The sequence below is a fragment of the Panthera onca genome, chromosome B1, assembly GCF_046562875.1.
Source record: "Panthera onca isolate mPanOnc1 chromosome B1, mPanOnc1 haplotype 2, whole genome shotgun sequence".
NCBI lineage: Eukaryota > Metazoa > Chordata > Mammalia > Carnivora > Felidae > Panthera > Panthera onca.
In genome coordinates, this window is record NC_138342.1 from 39,767,866 (window position 1) to 39,794,706 (window position 26,841).

At 38.6% G+C, this 26,841-nt stretch overlaps 1 protein-coding gene across 7 annotated transcripts in view; it reads right to left on the minus strand.

The window, feature by feature from the left end:
* COMMD8 (COMM domain containing 8) overlaps window positions 1-10,754 on the minus strand; it is a 28,180-nt gene extending 17,426 nt beyond the window's left edge. The window contains exons 1-7 of one of the 7 annotated variants that reach the window (XM_078446149.2): window positions 10,644-10,716; window positions 8,684-8,842; window positions 8,377-8,436; window positions 8,176-8,253; window positions 7,605-7,670; window positions 5,762-5,917; window positions 1,495-1,647 (exon numbers count right to left, since the gene is read on the minus strand). In XM_078446149.2, coding sequence (XP_078302275.1) covers window positions 1,495-1,647; window positions 5,762-5,917; window positions 7,605-7,634 — 339 coding nt within the window. In that variant the 5' untranslated portion in view covers window positions 7,635-7,670; window positions 8,176-8,253; window positions 8,377-8,436; window positions 8,684-8,842; window positions 10,644-10,716. Of the gene's footprint in view, window positions 1-1,494; window positions 1,648-5,761; window positions 5,918-7,604; window positions 7,671-8,175; window positions 8,506-8,683; window positions 8,843-10,643 lie in introns of those variants that run through there. The other 6 variants (XM_060655108.3, XM_060655106.3, XM_060655109.3 and 3 more) reach the window with 6 other exon arrangements.
* Window positions 10,755-26,841: the final 16,087 nt, after the last annotated feature.

A 26,841-nucleotide genomic window follows, 5' to 3' on the forward strand; every position in this document is an offset into this window, starting at 1 on the left:
AAAAAAATTTTTTTTAATTTAGAAGTATCAAAGATGGTCTACATTATAGATAATTGTCTTCTTCAGTGTGTCCAATAAGTGGTTTCTCAGTCTATGCTTGAATTACCACCAATGATGAACGTGCTACCTCAAGAAGAGGTTAAAATAATCTTCAGATACTGATAGGTGTTAAAACATTTTCCTTAGGTTGAATGTGAACTCATCTTATTTCAAACTATGTACCTTAAACCTTAACCTTTGTCCTAGCCGCTGTAGCCACAGAGCGTATATTAAGTCCCTCATCCATAGAGATGATTTTTAGTCCTCTAAAGAGAACTATCATTTTTCTACTAAGTTTTCTCCTTTCCCCAAATGTTTGAAAAAACCTTCATGATTTTAAGTTCCTGTTCATTCTTTTCTGGTTTGGCACTAATTTGTTTAAGTATCTCTTAAATTTGGCAACCAGAACTAAAAGCATTAATAACTAAATTAACTAAAAAGTGAAATGAATAAAAACAGAATTAGAACTACCCACTGCTTGAAACACTGCATTTCTATCAACAAAACATAAGACTGAATCATCATACTGCTGACTCAAGCCACATTTGGTAAATCAAAACAACTAAATATTCTCATACATATTACTTTTGGCCTACCTCTCATATCTTTTATATTAAGTTGGTTTTATTTATATAAAAATCCTCTATCTAGGTTATCTCTGCTTAATTTATTGTGCTTCATTTGGCCCATCGCTGTAATTTGCTACAAAATAATTTTAAACTTTGTATTATATTAATATAATGTATCTTAGATTTGATAAGCATAATATTCATAAAAGACTGGGCCAAAGCCAGAATCACAGAGACCTCCTCCCTGGATAACACAAATACATCTGGCTTTGGTTGTTTATCCAGCTATGACCCAAGTAACTATGTAATTGTTCCACATTTTTCTCCACTTTATCCACAAAGACAGTATGAGACACTTTATCCAGGATCATGCTGAAATGAGGAAACGCAGTATGTTTCAACACAACGTGTTTCAACACAACCTCCTCATTGAGGTCTACGTATCCTATACAGCATGGAAAGTTAGTCTGAAATTTTTATGAATCCTACTGATCATGAGTCTCTTTTTCAAAATGTTCATTAAAGTTAACTTTTAATAATACATAGATTTTCCTCTGGAGACAGAATCACATTTACCAATCTCAGGAAGACTATAATAAAGGCTAGAAAGTTCTAGCCAAAAATATACGTTGAATACATACTACTCCACTATTTAAGATATTTAATGATTCACAGCTCTAGTTAATTAAATTTATTATCAATGTAATTTTATTACATATTTTTTGATGTCTGTACTGTACTTATGCATAATGTAAAAGAATGTAATTTTTGACACTGTATTCTTAAAATAACAGAAATTTTAGATATATATTATGAAAAAGAATAAATATTTCTTTCCATTCAAAAAATGAGATAAAAAAATACATGCCTATAAACAGATTCTCACCTTCAACTGCCAGTCAAAATCCTGTAGCTGTGCAGAAGAAATATCAACTATTTCTTCTAACAGAGCCTTCTTGATTTCCTCTTTCCTACTTTTCAAGCATTTCATGATAGCTTCTTGATGAAATGAATTCAACTGATTCAACTGCTGAAATATCTATGAAAATAAACAGAAAGTAAGTGAAAGGGCCTTTCTGTTTAAAATGTAAACATATACTCCACTCCCCTTTCACAACCCCTTTAAAATGATAGTAAAAGAAAAAAAAAAAAAGACTTCTGTACCTAGAATAAGATGAGAATGTGTAACTGACAAACAAGAGATTTTTGCAAAACAAAAAGGTAAAGGGCTGACTGATGAAGTAGCATGAAAGCAAAGACCACAAACGCTGGCATAGCTAGATTAATATCAGACAATGTAGCCTTTAAGAAGTATTACAAGAAATAAAGAATGGCAAAAGGACCATTCAACAGAAAGAACAATCATAAATTTGTGTGCACCCAATAAAAGAGCTTCAAAATATATAAAGTAGCAAAACTTGGCAGAACTAAAAAGAGAAATCGGTAAGTCTAATTAGATTTATTAGATTTATAATTAGAATGTTAACACATCTCCCAGTAACTGACAGGAAAACACACAAAACAATCATAAAGATTAGAATCAAAAAAATACTATCTTCTTTAACCTAATTGACACGCAGAACATTACTCAACAACTACAGAACATACTATTTTCAAATATATGTGGAACATTCACCAAAAGGAACCATAAGACAAGACATGTAGCAAATCACAACAGATTTCAAAGGACTGCAATCAAATTATATATATATTTTTTACCATGGTATAATTAAATAACTGATTACAAAAAATCTCCAAATACTTGAAAATTATACAACATAGTAACACAGTACTAAGGAAGATAGAAAGTCAATCTTGCATAAACTCTTTCAGAGAATAAGAAAAGAGAAAAAATACTTCCTAATTCATTTTATTAGACCAGAATAAAACTTGACACCCTGACAAGGACATTACAAAGAGAAAAACTATGGGCCAATATCACTCAAAAACAGATTCAAAAGTCCTAAATAAGATATTGGCAAATCAAATCAAGAAATACATAAAAACATAATACATGATGACCAAGTGGTGTTTATTTTGGCAATGCAAGGTTAATCTAGCATTTAAATATCCAATGAAAGACACCACATCAGCAAAATAAAGAAGAAAAAAATAACAAATTTAGGAAAAAAAATTAAATAAAATTCAATACCCATTAATGACAACAATTCTCAGCAAAGTAGGAACTGTAGGAAACTTCTTTAATCTTATAGTATACATCTATAAAACCACACAGCTAACACAATAAATGATAAAATTGTGAATTCCTAAGATCAGGAATAAGACACTGCTTTTTGTTTCAACACTGTCTTAAAGGTGTTAGGCACTGCAATAAGGTAAGAAAAAAAATGGGTATTAAAATCTAAAAAGAAAAGGATTGTACACACAAAAGAAATAAATCCAGAAAAATGTTTTATAAGCCATTAAATTTTTTAAAATTGTTGGATATGGGGTAAAGATATAAAAATTGCTTCTATATACCAGCAATAAACAAGTGGAGAACAAAATTAACACCAAAAGTATCAATTACTTAAAAATAAATCTAAAAAAATATTTGCAAGATCTCTATACTGAAAACTGCAAAATAGAGAAATTGAAGTACTCCAAATAAATGGAATGTTATTCCATGTTCGTGGATTGGGAAGATTAATATTAAGACATAAATTCTTTCCCAAATGATTTTAGAGATTCAGTGCAATCTCCATGCTGCAAACCGAATGATGTCACTTCAAAATTCTTATGTTGAAATTCAAACCTTCACTGTGATGATATTCAAAGATGGGGCCTTCTGAGAGGTAATTAGGTTTAATAGGTCATAAGGGTAGGGCCTTCATGATGGGATTAGTGCCCTTATAAAAAGAAACATATGAAAGAATGCTTCCCTCTCCCTTTGCTATATGAGAAACACAGCAAGAAGGCAGTCTGCAGCCAGGAAAAGGGTTCTTGACAGGCAACAAAATCAGCCAGCACCTTTACTTTGGACTAACCTACCAGACTCTAGAATTGTGAGAAATAAATTCTTGTTGTTTAAGTTACTCAGTCTATGGTATTTTGTTATGGCAGCCCAAGTTGACTAATATTCATCAAAATCCAAGGGTTTTTGTTGTTGTTGTTGAAATTGACGAACTGACTTCAAAATGTACATGAAAATACAGAGGACCTAGAAGAGCCAAAGCAATCTTGAAGAAGCATGAAATTGAAAGTCTTCTATTATCAAGACTATGTAACATAGCTTTAATTCTACAGTAATTAAGACAGTGTAGTATTGGGAAATATAGACTAGACTAATGGAGTAGAATAAAGAGTCCAGATACAGACCAACACATATACAGCTACCTGATTTACAACAAAGGCTGCACAGAAATTCTATGGGGCAAGGATGGTCATTTCAATAAATGGTACTGGGTCAACTGGCTATTGATATGAAAAAATGCGAACTCGACCCTTAACCCACACACAAATATTAATTCAAAATGCACCAGTAACATAAATGTGAGAGCTTCTACAAGAAAACTAACAAAAAAATCTTCATGACTTGGCACAAGTATTTGTTAAACAGGACTTTAATAGCACTAACAATCAAAAGAAATGTTGACAAAACTGGACTTGATTAAAATTCAGAACTTCTGTTGACAAAAAGACACCATTAAGAGTGAAAAGGCAAGCCACATAATGGAAGATGTTTAAAATACATAGCTCTAACAAAGAACTCCCACCCAGAATATCATCCAAATCAAAATGAATATACATAAACTACATTTTTTATAAGCAAGCAACCTACATAAACATGCCAAAATAACTTTTTACCAAGGTACAAAAGCCATTCAATGGAAGGACACCCCATTAATTTCACTTCAAGATATCTATTCTAGAAAAGGTGGCCAATATGCTATTTTTTTTACGTTTTTTTTTTTTTAATATGAAATTTATTGTCAAATTGGTTTCCATACAACACCCAGTGCTCATCCCAACAGGTTCCCTCCTCAATGCCCATCACCCGCTTTCCCCTCTCCCCCACCCCCCATCAACCCTCAGTTTCTCAGTATTTAAGAGTCTCTTATGGTTTGACTCCTTCCCTCTCTGTAACTTTTTTTCCCCCTTCCCCTCCCTCCTGATCTTCCATTGAGTTTCTCAGAATCCACATGTGAGTGAAAACATGGTATCTGTCTTTCTCTGCCTGACTTATTTCACTGAGCATAACTCTCTCCAGTTCCATCCACATTGCTACAAGTGGCCAGATTTCATTCTTTCTCTTTGCCAAGTAGTATTCCATTGTATATATAAACCACATCTTCTTTATCCATTCGTCAGTTGATGGACATTTAGGCTCTTTCCATAATTTGGCTATTGTTGAAAGTGCTGCTATAAACATTGGGGTACAAGTGCCCTTATGCATCAGCACTCCTGTATCCCTTGGGTAAACAGTATGTGTATAAGGAGACACACACAAGATATCAGTAGAAGCACTATACATAATAATGAAAGAGGCAAGGATCTAATGGTTCATCAGGAGGCCGGAAAAAGAAGTCCTGCTAATCCTATCATCAAATACTATAAGAAATTAAAATATAAGAACCAGATCTACATTTACCAATACTGACAAGTCTAAAACAATATCCCATAAAAAAATTACAAATGGATACATATGTTATCATTTACAAGTTACACATTCAGACAGCTCAAATAATTGTATACATTGTTTAAAGACATAAACATTCCTACAACATGGAATACAAAACATGTATACCAACAAGCTGTGATCTCTTGGGGAAGGGTGGCATGCCAGGTGGTATTTGGGTATATTTATAATACCTTGTTTCTAAAACAAACACACAAACCTGTAATACATAAAGTAAAATGTTAACAACTGTTTAATTGTGATAATGCGAATGTAGGTGTCAGTTACCTAACTTCTGGTTTTCTTCTACATGATTTAAATGTATCACAATTCTAAAAACATAAACAACCAAAACAAGAGAACCAGAACTTCCACAATCAGATTTGCCTACTCAAAATTATGATGTTTTTGTTAATATAACATATACTTACTGATGATGGCTCCTGTATGATATAGTGCCCTAAAACCAACTTGAGAAAAACGTTAACAGTACTTATTATTTATTATGAGATATAGAAATTTGGAGTGAAGTTACCTCTTCATCAGGTAAATTTTTACCAACTACAGCTTTGAAAAATTTGGTAATATCTTCTAGAACATTCTTCCATTCTGTCGAATCCCAAACACTGTGATAATCCTGGTAGAGAGGATAAGCTCGGCCACAAATGCCATCAATTATTTTATGAAGCAGCTAGAGAGAAAAGAAAGAAAGTGAATTATAAGTAAACTTACAAAACAGACTTATCTTCCTTGTAGGAAACAAATGCTGTTGGGAACAGCTCATGTTACCCGCAAGAGCAGCTAAAGATTGAAATGTAACTATTTTTAACATTACTCTTATTAAAAATTAAAGCTCCAATAAAAATCCCAGACTTTCTAGAATTCTGTCCACCTTCAGAAGCTGAAATAATTTCATAGACACATTGTTGCTTCTCCAATAATCCTGAAAGGATGATGGTGAATATAAAAGTTTCACCTTGGGATTCCTTAGACATTGTATTTATACCAATAATAATAATAATAATAATAATAATAAAGTATGACTTTTAGATCAAAGTTTTTTACTGTAGATCTATAAATTTCATTTCCCCTTGCCTCCATTTTCACAGCATTCACACTCACTTGTTTTGGTCCACTCCAAGAAAGTCGTCAGTGCCTTTATCTTCTTTTTTTACATTCCTCTCCCTGTACCCTACCTTAGTATCAGCAATAGAAATCCTAACATATATATAACTGAACATAGTGACTAAGACTGAATTTTTGAATAAAACTGTCTAGTTTCAATCCTAGTTCCACTACTTAACTAGTCTTATCAAGTCATTTCGATGTTCTGTGCCTGTTCCGTGTGTAAAATGAGGAGATCATGTAGCTACATTATGCTGTTGTAAGGAGTACATGCAAATTACTTGGCACATTCCTAGCATGTATAAAACACTTACACACTGCTAGCCATTGTTACTATTCTTCTTATTATTGTTATTATCACTATTACTACCACCACCCCCACCACTACCGGTATTACGTTCCACGTCTTTAACATACATTAACTGATTGCCTACTATGTCAGCACTATTCGAGATAAATGATTAACATGGCTTTCTTTCCCAGGGGATATTTGTGTCTTGTTAAAAGAGTATCTGAACCCAAATAATCTGGAAAATTATTTTAAACAACAAGTCTTCCAAATCTTTTCCCCTGGACCATAGTCCATTTTAAGCAGTAACTCTTCCCCTTGTAACACCACACATATCAGAACAGAAATGAGCAACTGGTAACTCCACTTCCAAATGATGGCTAATGCCCTCTATGAACAGACCTTTTATTTACCATACATCCACCAACAGTCTCAATTTGAAATTCATTCCAAATTCTCTACACATATCCCATGTTATCCCAAACTGCCCCCACGCTAAAGCAAAACACAGAGCTCAAACTGATAAAGTACTATCTTTTGGAATATAAATGTTTTTAGTCATTCATTCATTCATGTTTTGTATTCACATGTACAAAACAGGTAATGAGCACTTCACTCCATTTGTTAAACAAGTTAATGGAAATACAAAGCAAATATAACTGTAATGGATACCACATATGGAGCCCTGACTGAGTACCAAGCATTGCGTTCATCCTCACTACAACCCTATACAGGGGGTAAGTCTTGTTATTATCCCCGTTTTACAAATGAAAAAACTGAGGATAAACAAGATTAAGGTGCTACCATATCAGAGCTTTAGTCCATTAGAGAAAGACAAACATAAATACATAAATGCAATTTAGAATGAGAGGAACTATATTATAAATTTATAGAAAGTACAAAGAAGCACAGAGAAGAAGAGAAAGGGCTGCTTTTAAAAGAATAAAATGAGGATATCACCTACCCACATTATGTTGTTGTAGTACTTGGCCATTTAAGGGGAGAGAAGGGCATTTCTAGTCACCAGCAACTGCATATGCATAATAGAATAAAGTGAACAATCACATGTTCAATTTGAAAAAAGGATACAAGGCTGGAGAGGTGAGTGGAGGCCAAATCATAAAGGGCCTTGTATACAGGGTCCAGACTTTAATTGTCTCAACAGGGAAGCAACCTGTTCACATATTTGCATTATGTTTCCATAAATTTCCCAACAAGTTGGGAGATGCAAGGAGAGAAAAGGAAAAGAGAGATGGTGAGACCAAAGGCCCCTTGCCTTCTCTTTACCAGGAAGAAATTAGATGGGGGGAGGGAAGAGCAGGCGGCTAAATAGTTGAGGACACTCAAAATGGGGGCAGTACTAGGTAAAAGAGACTGAAAAGGAGGAAGGACCAAGGATGATACTCAGAATTTTAGGCTGAGTGACTGGGTAAACAGTGGTGCTCCAAACCAAAAATGAGGCTATAATCACAGGAAGAATAGTTCCAGGGGGAAAGACAAGGAGTTCAGCCAAGGACACACTGAATTTGAGGTACCTGGGGTGTGTCTAAGCAGGAGCCTGACACCCAAGGAAGAGATTCTTTGCTGGATGCAGGGATCTGGGCGTCATCAACCTACATGATGAGAAAGGTTATGGGCCTTACTAAGAAGCAGGTAGAAGGACGATAGGAGCAGGAAGCTAATACAAAGACTCACAACCAACAGATCTGAACATATGTTTCACCTTTGCCACTTACTAGTTTGACAACCTTGGGCACGGTACTCCAACTCTCTCTGCTGACATTTTGGTTTCCTCACTTGTAAAATCACAGGAGAGTTAAGATGGTTTTTCCTGGTCCTGATAAGAATTAGGTAAGTTTGTTCCCTTCCACCTCCCCCTCCCCCCTCCCCCACTTTCCCCATTGCAAATGGAACAGAGGAAGAAAGAAGTCTTAAATGAGGGGCTTTTAAGGCTGCCTACCCACACGCCTCTATCACACTACGTAGGGTAAGCCCCCACTCCCACCTGTCACCCATTATAAATGAAACACAATAGGGACTTACTTCGAATTGCCAATCATTTACACTTAAGGCCAGTCCATCAAAGCTTGGAATCCAGACAACTGCCCCCCATGATTAAGCAGAGTTCAGTATGCATTAACTCCTTCCCTCAGCGGACACTGATCAAGAACCCACCTTGAGCCAGAACACAAATCTGAAGAACTGGGAATGTAAAAGAAAGTTATCTACCCTGAAGGAGTTCAGAATAAGAGAGACCAGAGTCAAGCCAACTGGTCAAGAAGTTGTGTAAGTGCCTGAATTGTTGGGCGACAGAGGAGATGGAAATAAACATACTTATATATTGATTACAACACAATGTATTAATTGGTTGACTTTTTTTTTTTAATTTTTTTTTTAAGTTTATTTTTGGGACAGAGAGAGACAGAGCATGAATGGGGGAGGGTCAGAGAGAGAAGGAGACACAGAATCTGAAACAGGCTCCAGGCTCCGAGCTGTCAGCACAGAGCCCAACACAGGGCTCGAACTCACGGACTGCGAGATCATGACCTCAGCCGAAGTCGGCCGCTCAACCGACTGAGCCACCCAGGCGCCCCTTAATTGGTTGACTTCTGAGGACAAACCACCTCCGCTCCCAGATGCTGCAGCTCAATTCTGCATATATTGCTTTCTTTCAGGGATGGGCAAATTTCCTTCAGGTCTAAGTTTTTCTGCTTGAAAGTTCAAGGGGGAAAGTCTCACTTCTCAGTCAGATTTTCCTCTTACAGCAACCACTGGGTTTTCTCTTCCTTTCACAGCTCACAGTAATTACATAAATGCAATTACTGCCTCCACATTTCATTTTTCACACTCAAAACTGCCAATGCCTTTGGTATTAAGGCTAAATAACAAGCGTGGCATATAGACTCGAGCCACCTGACTTTATACTCGCCTGCCTAGCCTTAGTCTCCCTGCCCTGCTTCTCACTCTGAATTTCAGCCTCCAAGAATTAGAACAGGTCCTCAAAGCCCGCAGAGGCTGGTTTCCTTTTTCTAGCCTTGTAGCTGCTATTCCTCTGCCTAAAGTATTCTCTCCCTTCTAGCCTGTCTAGTCCGACTCGTCCTCTGGAACTCAACCTAGAAATTGAGACGTTCCTTTTCCGGAACGCCTCTCCTTGCCCCTTCAAATCTGGGTTGCTACCTGTCCCACAAGCTTGTTACTGGATAATTCAGTTTGGTTTCCTTATTAGATACAAGCTCCAGCAGAGTACGGGCTGTATCTCACTCACCGTTTTACCTTATCCCATTTGGGCACTCAGCACAAGGCCCACTTAAGTGAAAAGCTGGCCGAACAAACCAACGAGGCTCTTGCCAGATCCCTTACAGCCAGGTTACTTCTCAGGCCCAAGGTTTCACTGTATATGTCACCTCCTGAGAGAAAGGCCACCTTGGACCACCCTACCGAAAGTAAGTTGCCCAGTTATTGGGAGTACTTACCAATTTGTTTTGTGCAGCCCTCCAGGGGGCAGGGTGTGCTTCTCTACGTCCCCATGTCCCCAGCCTATCCCCGGCACCTAGCACTGTGCCTGGTGCACAGGCAGCATTCCGGCGTGCGTGGTGTACGAATGAATGAAATGAGATGCTGCACACCACCGGCTCCACGTTGTAAGTTTTTCAAACACTACGGTGGGGACTCCGCTTCCCAGCCCAGAGTCAGCGGGTCCTGGGCCGCGCCGGGGAGCTGACGGGCCACCCCCACCCAGGTGCGAGCAAAGCCGAGGAGTCAGCTCGCAAAGCCCCTCGAGGGGCAGCTTCAAGCGGGGGCGTGGAGGTGGCGCCCAAAGCGTCGGCCTTCTCAGCTCTCCAGGGGCAGCAGGGGGCCGTGCACCCGACTTGACGCCCCTTCCCCGTCCCAGCCCTGGGCAGCCCGGGCGAGCCCAGCCAGCGCGTCTCGATCAGACCGGGCCAGACCTGCACGCCGGGGCGTCCCGGGGCCCCGCCTGCCACGCCGCCCGCGCTCTCCTCACCTGCGGGCCCAGCTCGGCTGGAAGCTTCTGCAGCTGCCACAAGGGCGTCCCCTCTTCCGGCTCCATCCCAGTACCAAGTAGAAACCTAGGTCACATGACAAGGCCCGGTCGCGCCTCACGAGCGACGGCTCAGCCACGTGACTCTCTCGGGTGGGCGGGGGCCGAGCGTGGAGACGCAGGGGCTCTCGTGCGCGTGCGCAGAGACACAGCCGGCGCTTTCCCGGTAACTAAGGAAAATCCCTTTTCCGCCTGGAGTAAGTTTGCTAAACACACTTATTATATTGAAAGCAAATTTGCAAATCTCGCAAGCACGTTGCAACTTTGTTCAGAGTTCTGTCGAACTTTCTTTGCTCTCCTTAGAAAGCCGTCTAATAAGAGTAACCCTGTTTTGAGCTCAGGGCCATTGTCCCGGAGGCTTGGCATGTGTCTCTTTTTACTAAAGTATTCTAATTGGAAGGTTAAGTGAGGGTTTACCTGTGTGCAAGATACTTTATATAGATTATCCGGTACTATTTTCATCCCCATTTCCAAATAACAAATAAGATCAGTCACTAGGATAGTCAGATTTAGCAAATAAAAATAGAGTGCCTGGTTAAATCTGGAATTTCAGATAAGCAATGAACAATGTGTTCTTTTAAGTCTGCTCTAAATATTGCATGGGGCGTACTTATACCAAAAATTATTCCCCGTTTATCTGTAAGTCAAAGTCAACTGGGCATTCCGTGTTTTACAGCAACCGTAAAAGTCACAAGAGCTAGGAGGCACAGCCTAAAGTTAAGCAACGTCAGACCCTACAGCCACACGGTTAACGTCGAACTAACCAAAAAACATTTTCTGTGATTTCTCTCACTATAGCTGTTACTTTAATCAGATGCTGGAGAATTTCGAGGGATAAGACAGTTCCTGGTAACTAGAAGTACACAGTAAGTGGGAGACAGAAACAGAAATGACAGTCTAATATAAATTTAATAATAAAAGTAGTGAAAAGTGATGAAGCATACCACAGAGGAGAAAGTAATTATTTTATTCTGTGGGCTATGCAAAGAAAAACTACATATTAGTGACACCCTTCGATATTTAGCTGGGATGCCCTTTCTCTACTCTGTGCCCCATCTCTTGGAGGTAAAAGCAATTTCCTCCTCCTCTAAATTTTCATGACTCTCCCTCACTTAAAATATTTAGCGCTTTCCAGTTCTTAATATACATAGTTATGTACAACAATCATTGCCCCAACTGAAACATAATTATCTTAAGACACTTCGACTTTGTGCAGAAGAGCCCCTCAACTAACAGTTAATGAACAAGGAGTCTGGAAATCTCCTACCTAATATGTGCGTGTTTAGTAAGTCTACTGAGGGTAGAGACTGTTTTCTAAGAAAAGGCTAGATTTTGTATATGGTAAAAGTTGGGGTAAAAATACTTATTAAGCATCTACTATATGCCAGTTTCTATATTTTGTCTTACTAATCTTCCCTATAACATTGTGTTGTGGGAGTTACCCCAACTTTCCAAGGTGAGGAAAAACAAATTTGGTGAAGTATCAACTTTGTCCAAGGTCATGGTTAGTTGCAAAGTCACTGGGCTGTCTGTGTGTTTCACTGGCCCTAAAGAGGAAAGAAAGGCATTCTGAGGTGATATGACTTCCCAAGGCCATATAACAGATTAATAAATAAGGGAAAGAGGCACATAGAACAGGGCCCAAAATTCAGTTAGAGTACTTAATATTTGCCTTTTGATAAGAGGATGTTCTTATATGTATAATCCAGGAGGTTTTCAAAACATTTCTGTTTCTTACAGTCCCATTTTTACTAACTGTGCTCTAGTTCTAAATTTACAAATCTTACTTGTAGTGATAGTTAGACACATGGGACTCTGGAGTTAAACTTCTTAAATTTAAACCCCAATTCGGCAAATTAGTCTGTGGAATATTAGGCAAGTAGCGTTCACTTACCTGTGTTTATGGTTCTTCATCTGTAATTGGTTATGTTAGCACAGAATTTATAGAGTCATAAGTTCATATATGTAAAGTTCTTGAAATGAGGTCTAGCCTGGAACATAAAAAACATTATTAGATTCCCTTATAAGTGGCCTTCTTTTCTCCCCTGTTATCTAGCCAAAGTTTAGTGGGTTCCAGAAAGCAGGGTGTATCTCCCTCTTCTTTACCCTCCTAGATATAGTGTTGGAGAGTCTCTGCCTTGGGAATGTGATCTGCGTCTAAAACCCACCTAGGCTGTTATATAGTGCAGTATAGGCAGTGCAGGTCAGTGGTCACAGCTCGGACACATATAAAAAAAAGATCTAAAGATCTCAGATAAACCTCACTGGGTGTGCTTACTGACCTGAAATTGGAATTCAAGCTGTTTATCGAAGAGTTAATTTGTTGCTAGAGGTTATTTGTAATTGGGATCTTTTCATTTTGAAGTGGAAGGAGCAAGAAAGAATTTTGTGCACCATGCCCTGGGATATTTATTCATTCACTCACTCTAACAATTATTGGTTAAACACATACCATGCATTAGATATTCTAATGGCTCTGGTATTGCAGGCAGTGTGAACAATAACTTACCTTCTAGTTGTGTATGGCGGGACCTCAGATACTGAACAAGTAAGGAAATAAGATCATGTGAGCTATGGAGAAGCATCTCTCTCTCTCTTTTTTAAAATGTGTATTTATTTATTTCAAGAAAGAGAGAGAATCCCAAGCAGGCTCTGTGCTGTTGGTGTAGAGCCACATGTGGGGCCCGATCCCTCCACCCTGGGATCATGACCTGAGCCGAAACCAAGCGTCAGTCAACCACCTGAGCCACCCAGGTGCCCTGGAGAAGCATCTTAAAGAAAATGAAACAGAGTGATGTAACAGAGAGGGACGGTGGAAATACACTTTCCATTGGTCAAGGAGTACGTTGCCAAGAAGTGGCATGTACATGCAGGCATAAAAGAGGAGGAGACATGAAGGCAAATATCTGGGAAATGAGAGTTGCTATTACAACGTAGAGGCCCTGAAGCAGGAGAAAACCTGCCTTATTTAAGATAATAAACAGGGGTGCCTGGGTGGTTCAGTTGGTTAAGTGTCTGACTTTGGCTCAGGTCGCGATCTCATGGTTCAGGAGTTCAAGCCCCACATCAGGCCTTGCGCTGATAGTGAGGGGTCTGCTTGGGATTCTCTCTCCCTCTTTCTCTGCCCCTCCCTTGCTCACACTTTTTTTTTTCTCTCTCTCTCTCTCCCAAAATAAATAAATTAATTAAAATAAAAAGATAATAACCAAAGCCTGTATAGCCAGACCATACGCAGTAAGCAAGGGGAGCGTAATGGAGATGATGTCAGAGATTTTTAATCAGCAAATTGACGTGAACTAGTCTGCATTTTTAAATGGTTATACTCTGGAAAGCATTTAGACTTTGGAAAACCAGCTCTCGGGTGCAAGAGTGAAAGCAGGAGAATCAGTTCGGAGGATATTCCTTTTTTTTTTTTTGATGTTTATTTATGTACTTTGAGACAGAGAGAGCATGAGATGGGTAGGGGCAGAGAGAGGGAATCCCACACCGTCAGCACAGAGCCTAACGTGGGGCTCTATCCCACGAACAAACAATGAGATCATGAATGACCTGAGCCAAAATCAAGAGTCAGACACTCAACCAACTGAGCCACCTGGGTGCCTCCAGACTAATCCTAACTAATGTAGGCATTTAAGTTGATATGACCTAATTTGCACGCACAGACTATAGAAATCTAGGGGCTTCGATGATGAGTGGTGGGAACCACATACAAATGGAAAGACTTAAAAGATATTTTGGGTAATGCATAGAATTGTTGAATCCTTGTATGTACACCTCAGACTAATATAACACCGAATGTTATTTACACTTCACTAAAACAAGAAAAAAAAGAAACATATTTAAAACCTCAAAAAAAGAGATATTTTTGGAACTAAGATCTATGGAATTTATGGTGGGCTGGATGCTTTGGAAAGAGAAAGAGGATGTAGAAGTAAAATACAAACTATATGACAGGGTAAAGCATCTGTCCTCTCAGCCAGCTGGAGGCTGGGGGCTCTGACCAAGAGATAGAGTCATAAGCTATAGCTACTGTGTTAGTGAAACTTTTTGAGGATCGGTGTGGAACAGTGGCTCTAGAGTCAGAGTCCATTTATATCCCTGTCACTTAACAGCTGCATGACTTTGCGTAAAGTGCTTAAATTCTCTGTACCTCAGTTTCCTTGACTGAAGATAGGAATAAAACTACTACCCACATAATAAAGTGCCTGTGAATTTACAATGAAATAATGCAGGGGTGCCTGGGTGGCTCAGTCGCTTAAGCGTCCGACTTCGGCTCAGGCCCCAATCTCGCGGTCCATGAATTCGAGCCCCGCGTCGCTTCTGTGCTGACAGCTCAGAGCCTGGAGCCTGCTTCAGATTCTGTGTCTCCATCTCTCTGCCCCTCCCCTGCTTGCACTCTGTCTCTTCTCTCCCCCCCTTTCAAAAATAAATACACGTTTAAAAAATTTTTAATGAAATAATGCATACAATGTGTTTAGCATAGCATGTAGAAGGTAGTTCACCCATAGTAAAGATTACCTATTATCTTTTGCCAATACTAGTGTTACTTGGAGTGCAAGTAGTATGCAGTCCTGGGAACAAAGTGAGATACATTCACACATGTACACACATGCCCTGTGCTAATGGGTCTGGTGAGGGGCCCAGATAAGGAAAGTTCCAGAGAAAACTGGAGTTGATTCATCCTGTGAATTCCCATAAGTAACTGACTCTGCCAAGGGTGGACATAGATTGTGCCGATCATTCAGACACAAGGTAGGCATTATGGCAGAGACTGCTGCTTTCCCCCCAGTATGTGTCTTCTCTTTTATGAGTTAAATTGTCCCCCTTAAAATTCATCTGTTGAAGTCGTAAGACCCATCTCAGAATGTGACTATTTGGAGATAGGTCTCTATAGAGATAATCAAGTTAAACTGAGGTTGTTATGGTGCATCACAATCCAATATGACTAATGCCTTATGAAAAGGGGAAATTTGGACACAGATACAAATCGAGGGAAGGCTATGTGAAGAGACACAGGGAGATAGCTTGGTTCTCCAAGCTGAGGAGAGAGGGCTGGACAGATCCTTCTCTAACAGCTGTTAGAATGAACCAACCCTGCGGACACTTGAATTTTTAATTTCTAGTCTTTAAATTTTTTAATGTTTGTTTATTTTTGAGACAGAGAGACAGAGCATGAATGGGGGGAGGGTCAGAGAGAGAGAGAGAGACACAGAATCTGAAACAGGCTTCAGGCTCTGAGCTGTCAGAACAGAGCCTGACACGGGGCTCGCACTCATGGACCGCGAGATCATGACCTGAGCTGAAGTCGGACACTTAACTGACTGAGCCACCCAGGCACCCCTTAATTTCTAGTCTTTAGATCTGTGAGAATAAATCTCTTGTTTAAGCCCCCCATCTCAAGAGACTGATAAACCAGAATGTCCCGGGATAAGAATTGTTTCTCCTTAGGGCACTCTTTCTTGACCCACAAGTTCTTTAACCAAATCGTGGATTAGAAAGATGCTTAGTGAATGTAAGACTAAATGAATGAAAATGGAATACATCTAAAATACTTCCTTAAAATTGTAATGAACTCTAGTATTTTTTCATTCCAGGAATGGGTAGGGTGAAAACAAAGCATCCTTTCCTCTTGACTAAAGAAAAAACTTGTTTCTTTGACTAGATACCGTACCCTTGTAGTTGCTTTATACAGACTCTTGACCAAGATTTAAGAAATACTTCTGTTCCAGAGGGTTACCCTGGGAATTCCTATTCCCCATCATTGTGGGTTGTCTTCCTAGTTAATTTCAAATGATTACTTTTTCCTTGTCCCTAAATTCTGGGGCTCCCTACTTTTACTACCCATGAACTGACAACATTAGCTTCAGTAAGTACAATTTCTGACAAATGTTCTAGGAATCAAAAGCTATTAACTCATTATTCAGAATTTATGGCACCCTTTAATAATAAAAAAAAATTGTCTGTAGCTTTCCATATCTATTTTCCCAGTTCAAACCTGCTTTTCCAGTTATCCTCTGACTTGAAGTTGACTAATTTGTTCATCATAATTAGATGTGTTGCAATGCAGATGTGCTTAGTGATTTGCATTGCAATCTATTTAAAATTATTCCTGTCCATAAATTGTTGAGAGGAAAGGGCCTTCCAAGTTTAAATGACTTTAATTATTATAACTGTACAGGAAATATTTAAATGTTATATTGGCATTGATTCTATTGCATTAGAAAAAGTTATGAATAGCTAATTTGTAAAGATTTGGGGGGGTCTGGGTTCAGTCTTGTCTGTATCAACTCAGATTTGGCTGCCTAGAGAAACAGTGTCTTAGAGGTCACTGGATAAATGCCCCATCCTGGTGAATAAACATAATGAACTGAAGGTCTTTAGTTTTTTGAGCTTTGTACATAGTTAAGAAATGCTTTTAATATCTCCTTATTCCATTATTCTTTATCAAAAAATATTCTTGTAGCTTAAGGTATCTGAGTTCTCCATTAAAATGATCTTTGAAACAAATAGACATTTTGATTTAAAAAGGGCAATAGAGATCATACATAAGTTATTTCAGTATAGCACTAAAAGATACGATATATTAAAAGCTCTGAAATTGCTCTGTGAAAGTGAAATACCTGGTTGAACTGCAATTTTGGACCTCAGATGGAATGCATTGTAATCCACACTACATCCTTAGGAGTGGCAGTCTTTTAGAATGGCATGTCAAGTGCTCAATTAGTCTTTCTGATGAAGATTCTATGCCTATAAGACCTCTCATTTCTCAGTTGGCACCTCCTTTAATCACTGTACGAAAATTCTCCACGTCTGTGAGCTCTTAGAATTTTAGCCAGTGCTTCTTAATCAAGATAGCACATTAGGGTCACTCCAGGGAATTTTTGAGTGATTGATTTTTCACTTAAAATGTGTCCAATTTTATTTTGTTTTGTTTTTGAAATAGCTTGTAACTTACATACCAAAAAGCCCCACCATTTGAAGAACAGTTCAGGGAGGTTTACTGAATTTATACAGCTATACAACCATTCCCACAATTTAGCTTGAGAAACTACCATGGCCCTGCAAAATGTCCATTGTGTCTGTCTGTAGACAATCATGTGGGAGCTTTAAAAAAAATAATATCCAGACCTCACCCCTTCTGCCAATAATAAAAGAATGTTACTGCAGGTAAAGCACCAGTATTATTTTGTTTGACAAAACATCCCGTGTGATTTAATGTAAACCAGTATTGAGATCCACTGATTTGGAAAAAAAATTTGTAGAAAAGGTGAAGATTTGGAAAGCGAAGATGTAAACCCTTAGTAACCAAGAGATCTGGTCAGTCTAGACCAATGTTGTCACAACAACAGCACGATAAGAAAGACCTTTAGCACATTTAGAGAATGGTGGGTTTTTGATCACTCTGCTATTCCTATTGTTTAGAATAGATTTTTCTAACTTTGAGTAGAATCTGCTCTCCTTTCTCCTGCAGCTCGCTCCATGTACACCTAGTTGGCCTAATGAATTCAAACGCATCCCCCAGAGAATTTTCATTACTGCCTCACTTGTGTTTCCATAACTCTGAACAAACTATCACAGTCCTTATTGCATTGCATGGCAGCTATTGGTTTATATTCTGCCTCTCCCATTTTTCTGAGACCTCCTTGAAAAGCAGAGGCCATGACACATTCATTTTAGTATTCTGGACAGCATCTGGCAGGAAGGAGTTTCCCCATAACTGTTTATTGAATTCAGAAAAGAAGAAAGTAATTTAAAAAAAACAAAAAAACACTGTAGGGAGCATAGGTAATGGTTCACAACCTTGACTACAAATTAGAGTCAACTGAGGAGTTTTGCAGAATCCCTACAACCGATCAAATCACACCTAGAACAATGAAGTCAGAATTTCTAGGGATAGAACCCAGAAATATTTTTTTTTTCCAATGTGTAGCTGAACTTGAGAACCATGAGCTTAAAGGCTTAGAGGATGGTCCAAAATTACCTCTTTGACCAAAAATATCTCTGCCCCATTGTCTAAAATATATAAATTATTTGCTGTTACATTGACTGAAAAGAGCTCAGAAATACATGTGGCTTAACAAATATCTGTTTAAAATATTACAAAGCCCTTAAGAGTCTCAAGAATGAGGGGGCACCTGGGTGGCTCAATCTGCTAAGGGTCCGACTTCAGTTCAGGTCAGGATCTCACAGTTTGTGAGTCCGGGCCCTGCATCTACCCTTTCATGGAAACAGAGATAGGGCTATCCTTTGGTGATTACATTTCAGAAACATAAATCACAAATTCTTGAGAAAGATATTCCTAAAGTGTAAAACTGGCAAGAGACTTTTCAAAAGATTTCCATCTCAAAGGGGAAAAGTAATTATAATTACAAGTTTTCCCAAAGAGAATGTTCTAGGAAAGTGGAAGTCAGGAGTTCAGTCAGGAAGAAGCCTCTCTATAACGTTTAGTCAAGCTGGAAAATGTTAAAATGGTCATGGTCAAAGTCAAAATAAATAGATAACTTTGAACCCCTGAGACTGGTAAATAAAGTCAGGTCCAGAAGAGCTGCCAAAGAAATGCCTCAGCAAAGAGTTTTCATTCAGCAGCGAAGTTTAGCATAAGGGGATTGGATATGCAGAAGAACCAAAGAGGAAAGCTAGCAAAGGGCTTGAGGAATTTCTGGAGATGAGTAGAATATTTTGCAGCTTTCCCTGCATAGCCTGGTTGGTATCCAGCAAATGAGATGGAAGTGCATCCTTCAGCACACTCTTCTTCCTGAAGGAACGCTCGGGTCCGTATACCACCCTACCCTTCAGCGACTGAGGAAAATGCCCGCAGCTGCAATCCCCAACTGGCCTGAAAAGGTCCTTTTAACCCCCTGATCCGTCTATTGGGGGAGGTCCATTTGAATGCAACTTCTGGCTCTCTACCCTGTAAATGTATTATCATCCCAAGCCTGTTACAACAGTAGAGGAAGGCACAGAGACATTTACCCTGCGCTGGTTCCAGCAAGGAGTGTGAGTTACAACTTGCTGGAATTGGGGGAGGTTTCTTTTGGTTTTGCCCTGGAATCACAGGAGTACTTTTTTCTTTTCTGCATATTATGGTTCTTTTCCACCTTCTATCTGGCAGCTTCCCCTCCCTCATGGTTTCCACTCTTTCTGCTTCAGCACTTGAGTTTTTACCTTTAATCAGCTTGACTCAGCAAGTCTTAACCTCAGATCTGTGTCTTCAGGTATATATTTTCCGGTTTCTGCCAATTTACCATTCTTTTCATTGGCATTTAAAGATATTTTCTCATTGTATTTATTCTATTTTTGTGGTTCTTCCTGGGCAAAAGTCATTTTAAAAATATCTTTGAAACTCAAGGAATTATAATGTCATAGGGGAGATATATTTTGTGAACCAGTTACCACAATATGAAGGGCATCCATATGATAGCATTCCATCAATAAAAGAATTATAAATGAAATAAGGTACGGTCATGTAATGGAACACTATAAAACGCTGCTTTTAAATGAACTTACTATATCAGTGAGAATAGAACTAGGTCTTAAAAATATAATGTTCAAAGAAACAACAGTGTTGGCCAGAGAAAGGGGACCCCTTGTGCACTGTTGGTGGGAATGCAAACTGGTGAGGCAGACAGTATGGAGCTTCCTCAAAAAGTTAAAGTAGAACTATCCTGTGATCCGTAGCTGCACTACTGGGTGTTTATCCGAAGAATACAAAAACAATAATTCAAAGGGATTTATGCACCCTGATGTTTATTCCAACATTATTTACAATAGCTAAACTGTGGAAGCAGCCCAAGTCTCCATCAACTGATGAATGGATAAAGAAGATATGGCATATGTGCACAAAGAAATAAAAGAACAAATATTTCCAAAATATTTGGAAGAACAAAATATTTCCATTTGCAACAACATGGATGGATCTAGAGAGTATGATGGTAAGTGAAATAAGCCAGAGAAAGACAAGTACCAGATTATTTCACTTATAAGTGAACTTTAAGAAACAAAACAAATGAACGAAGGGAAAAAAAGAGAGAGACAAACCAAGAAACATACTCTTAACTATAGAGAAGGAATAGATGCTTACCAGAGGGGAGGTGGATGAAATAGGGGAAGGGGATTAAGAGTACACTTATCTTGGGGCATCTGGGTGGCCCAGTCAGTTAAGCGTCCAACTCTTGATTTAGGCTCAGGTCATGATCTCAGGAACAGAGATCAAGCCCTGTGTTGGGCTTTATGCTGACAGTGCAGAGCCTGCTTGGAATTCTTTATCTTGCTCTTTCTCTGCCCCTCCCCATCTCAGGCTCTCCCTCTCTCTTTCTCCAAATAAATAAATAAACATTAAAAAAAAAAAGCATACTTATCTTGATGAGCATTGAATAATATATGGAACTGTTGAATCACTATATGGTACCCCTGAAATTAATATAATACTGTATGTTAATTATACTGGAATTAAAATAAAAATATACACATAATGTTCAGTTAAAAAACAAGATGTGGAACTAAATATTGGCACACCATATAATAGTCGTGTACATTAGTTAAAATACAAAAAGTAGCAGAGCATCATATAAATGTGTATTTTTTATGAAAGGATCTTGGAAGGTTATACAACATAAACATATAGCTTCTAGAAGCAGGACTTGGAGTAGTATTGAAGGGGACTTTAGTGATATCTTTAATATTCCATTAAAGAAATAAGAATTTAGAGGCCCATAATCCAAAATGATAACTATAATTCTGAAAAATAGAATATTGTAAGTTTGTTTTATGTTCTTTTTACTTGTCTAGATCATTTAAAATTACAAAAACAAAGCAATAATAAGGTCCATGACAGGTACAAGCCAGGAGTTAAGAAGAAAGAGAACTATCAGGGTGATCAGAGTCATTCTATTAAGGGAATAAGAAGGATTTGGGAGTTGGGTTGAATATTCATAGGCAGAAATGAATGAGCATAGCAATTTAATTGGAAGGAATCACACAAACCAAAAAGGCAGATAATAAAATTCAATGTCAGAATATATCCAAAATAAGTACATTTTTAAATCAAAATTTGAGGCCAAGAATGAAGAAATTTCTATATATAGCATTGTGAGCAATATTCAGATCATAGTGAAGTGAGTATATTTCTCTAAGATAGCTCTTCTGTTGGTATTGTTAAGTTATGTAACAGAGCAAGAGGAAACAAGAACTCGGTCAGATAGTTACCATGGTAGAAGCCAAACTTAGAAAGCATCTAATCTAACTTCCTCTTACAAAAGAGGAAATGGAGGCCCAGAAGTTAAAGTCACCATTGGTCAAATCCAATCCAGACTCTGACTATAATGCCAATGTCATCAGAACACAATTCAATAATACTAGTCATGTCTTGTTTTTCTACTGTAGTAAAACATTTATCTACTTCACATGCTGAAATGTAAGAAGAATGATACATAGAAATTATAGTGTCTGCTCTAGACAGTGTTTTTAAAATTTACAGGTAAAGCTGATACTTTCCTAAATTCACTTTTGTTAAATCTGTTTTATTTTAATCTACTTTTATGCAAATAAAGATTATTTTAAAAAACCAAAGAAATTTTAGCATGGATTAAACTATGTAAATTGAGAGCATATAAAAGAATAGCATAAGACCTCTGTCTTAGCATCTGTAAAAGCTGGCTTAACGGAATGTACACACACAAAAAATATTGTTAAGAATTCTTATAAAATCCCTATGGCAATGATAGCAAGTCAGTTTTATGCAACCATTAATATTGAGGGGCCTCGTGAAGGACCGCTCAGAAACTAGCAGGACTGCATAGAACATTAAACATCATTAGTGCCCTCTTTCAAGAAAAACAAACATAACAAAATTTGAAATTATAAAAGGATGCTCTACCAGACTCCTTTAATAAAGAATTTCTCTAGGGCATTTGAAATAAAATTTGATTTATGGAACTTTGACAAAGACATAATGTTTAAGAAACATCACTTTGAGGGCACCTGGGTGGTTCAGTCGGTAAAGCCTCTGACTTCAGCTCAGTCATGATCTTGCAGTTTATGAGTTGGAGCCCTGTGTTGGGTTCTGTGCTGACAGCCAGAGCCTGGAGCCTGCTTCAGATTCTGTGTCTCCCTCTCTCTCTACCCCTCCCCTGCTCATGCTGTGTGTGTGTCTCTCTCTCTCTCAAAAATAAATAAACATTTATTAAAAAATAATTAAAAAAGAGAAACATCACTTTGGTAAACAGAGAAATAAATATTTATCTTGCTCCATACTCACTGTGGGTTGAGTAAATGTGTCTCCTAGATGACAGATGGTCCCAATTAATCTGAACATTAAACATTATACCCTGGGTAGATTTAAGCAATAACAGTTTTCAGAGGAATAGTCAATGCCAGCATGTGGTAGCAGAAACAGTTTTGGGCACAGCAAGGGACTCAGCTCGTTGGAGGTCTAACCAGCCCTCTTTCCCACCTCTCAATTCTATCTGATTGACAAGGGCAAGATATTTTCTAGATTCTTCCCTTCAGGTCTCAACTAATGATTCAGCAAATGCCCTGAATTTCCAATTGGAAGCTTCCAAATCAGTGGGAGATTTTTAATGTGGCCTGGGACCAAGTAAGTGAGAACAGGAAAGGCCTGCCTATACCTTGCCCTTCTGTTTTGGTAGTCCTTGTTAACAAAGATGATTCCCTTGGATTCCAAAGGGCCCTGGTTTGGCTGGGGTTTTTTTTTTGGTTTTTTTTTTTTTGTTTTTTTTTAAGTCTATTTTATTATTATTTGCTTACCAGAGCTTTCACAACTGTTTTAGCTGACCTTGGGATCTTATATTCCAAATTGTACTCTCAGCTTCCAAGATGAAGACATTGATCTTTTTTTAAAATTTTTAATGTATCTTAACAGTTTAAAAACAATGATAAAAGGAAGTTGTGATGGCTAATTTTATGTGCCAATTTGACTAGGCCACAGCACCCAGGTATTTGGTCAAGCATTATTCTACATGTTTCTGCAAAAGTATTTTTAAAATAAGGTTAACTTTAAATCAGCAGATCTTGATTCAAAGAAATGAAGGTGGATCTCATTCAATCAGCTGAAAGCCTTAACAGAAAAAGACTGAGGGAGAATTCTGGCAGCAGATAACCTTTGCACTCACACTGCAAAATCAATTCTTCCATTGGTCTCCAGCCTGCTGCTGCAGGTTTTGGATCTCCACCACCACCCCACCCCCCACCCCCAATTGTGTGAGCTGTTTCCTTAAAATTTCTCTCTCCCAATATATATTTATACCATCATATTGGTTCTGTTCTCTGTAGAATCCTGACTATATTATACCACCATAGAGCTTGATAATAAACATCCCCAGCACCTTTGAAGTCCACTGTGTGCTCCTCTCTGGTCATGCTGACTTTCTATTGTGATTTGTTTCCTGGCACAATAATTACCCCTTAACTGAGATTTGCTTTCCATGGTGTCAGTTACCTGCAGTCAACCATGGTCCGGTAGCAGAAGCTCCTCCATCTGATGTATGGTCAGAAGGTCACTAGTAGCCTAACGCTATGTCATAGTGCCTCTGTCATTCACCTCACTTCATCTCATCACATAGACATTTTGTCATCTTACATCAACACAGGAAGAAGAAGGGTGAGTACAGTGCAATGATATTATGAGAGAGAGAGACCACGTTCACATAACTTGTTTTACAGTATAATTCTATTTTTATTATTAGTTATGGTTGTTAACCTCTTACTGTTCCTATGTTATAAATTAAGCTTTATTGTAGGTCTGTATATATTGGAAAAAACATAGTATATATAGGGTTCAATACTATCTGCCCTTCCAGGCATTTCCTGGGGAGCCCAGAACATATCCCCCCGCAGATAAGGGGAGGCTATTATTCAAAGAAGAGATTTGGTACAGAAAACAAACTGAGGGTCACTGGAAGGGTTGTGGGTGGGGTAAGAGACATTAAGGAAGACACTTGTTGGGATGAGCACCGGGTGTTATACGTAGGGGATGAATCACTGGATTCTACTCCTGAAATCATTATTGCACTATATGCTAACTAACTTGGATGTAAATTAAAAAATAAATCAATTAATTAAATTAAGTATTAAGTTAAATTAAAAAAAAGAAGAGATTTGGTACTTCACCCAATAGATGGCAGGAATGTCACTACATTCAGCATGAAAACTTGCACTGGGCTTAATGAAGTACCTAACTTAATGGTACTTCCTATCACCATTTAAGTCATGTACCATGTATCAGACCAAAAAAACAAAAAACAAAAAAAAAGCAACCAACTAGAATTCTGCTTATCAGCCTATCCAGGTCAGGGCTCTTCTGCAGAGCACAGGATCCTCTGACCAACCCCACTACTGCAGAGCAATAACATTCCTACTGGCCATGCAACCTACATTGTTGGATGGAGCTCATTTTTTTTCTCAAGGAAGATTTGACCTTGCAAAGACTCTCGAATGCATCCCTTCCTTTCCACACCACTGCCAGACCCTTGTTTCAGGCCTTTATTTCATCTCTCTCACACTGCAATGTCTATCCTGTCCAGTGTGTTTAATTTGTTATGGCACAGAACCAACCACAACTCTTTTGCTCAAAAACCTTCACACTGGAGTCCTAATACTCTTTGTCTCCTTCTCTACTCTGCACTGGTCTGACAAAAAGGTAAACAATTCTCAAACATGCCATATACTCCAGTGCATTTGCATTTTTCTTCTTATTTGTCTGTTGTTTTGTATTTACCCAGAGGCTTGACCCTTATTTTTCCATCAGTGCATTCCTACACATATCAAGAAGCCCCACTCAAATCACAACCCATATGAAACTTTTGCTAGTTCTGCTGTCCCATGAGAATTCCCTGTCTTTTACACTCCTATAACACCTGTTCCATACCTCTATAGTAAAGATATTTGTATACATTACATACAGTAAATGTATTAGTATTTCACAAACTGGTATTAAGGTTCTGTGGTGATATTTAAAGGGAGATGGGGAAGATAATTCTAATGAAAAGCACTCTCCTTGAGAGTCATCCAACCCCTACAAGGATTAAGATTTTTGCTAGGCCAGTCAAATTGGCCTGGAATTTCGTCTTAGAATAACTAAATCCCAAGTTCTTCCTAGGCCTCCCATGGCAATAAATGTCTGCTGTGCTGCCCCACTAGTTTGCCAGACCTGCCTAGGCATGACCGAACCCCAGCTGTGGCCACAGCAGAGTCTGGTGGGGAAATAGAAAGGAGAAAAGGGAGGAGCAAGTGTAGAGAGAAGGGCATACTGCATTGGAGGTATCAAGGTGACATTGCTATCAGGAAGAGGTGGTGGGCAGACAACTGGAAATGCACACCTGCAGCTCAGCAAAGGGCAGAAAGCTTGGAAGTCCTCAGGCTGGAAACCATAACTACATTATCACAATGAATGAGCTACCAGGGCAGATCTTGGGAGAATTCATACACCTGAGGTAGAGAAGAAAGCAGATGAACCAGACACGAGTCTTTATAAAAATCTTTTTTATCTAGGGGCGCCTGGGTGGCTCAGTTGGTTGAACATCCAACTTCACCACAGGTCATGATCTCAGGGTTTGTTGAGTTTGAGCCCCATGTCGGGCTCTGTGCTGACAGCTCGGAGCCTGGAGCCTGCTTCAGATTCTGTGTCTCCCTCTCTCTCTTCCCCTCCCCTACTCACACTCTGTCACTCTCCCTCTCTCAAAAATAAATGAACATTAAAATGTTTTAATGTTTTATTTAAAAAATGATTTAAAAAAAAAGAAGAAGAGAACCAGGAAGAACCACAGAACTCCCCCAAAGAAGAGTTCCTAGTAGCAGGGAGTGGCTATCAAAGCCAGTTGTGACAATGGAGAATGGGAGAGATACAACTGAGTTTGACAATTGGAATTGTGACCATTGATAAGTTCAGGGGAGAAAAGAGTGAAATCAGATTGCAGGGGCTCAAGGAGTCAGGAAGTGATTAAGATATGTTCCAGTGAATCTTGGTAATGTGGAGAGAGAAAAAAAAAACAGTTTGATCTGAAAGAATAGCAAGATCAAAAGAGAGCCTTCTCTATCATTTTCTCTTCTTCCTTCTCCTTCCTTCTCCCTTTCTCTCCCTTCCTACCTTCTTTCTCCTCCTCCTCTTCTTTGGTGTGGAGAACAT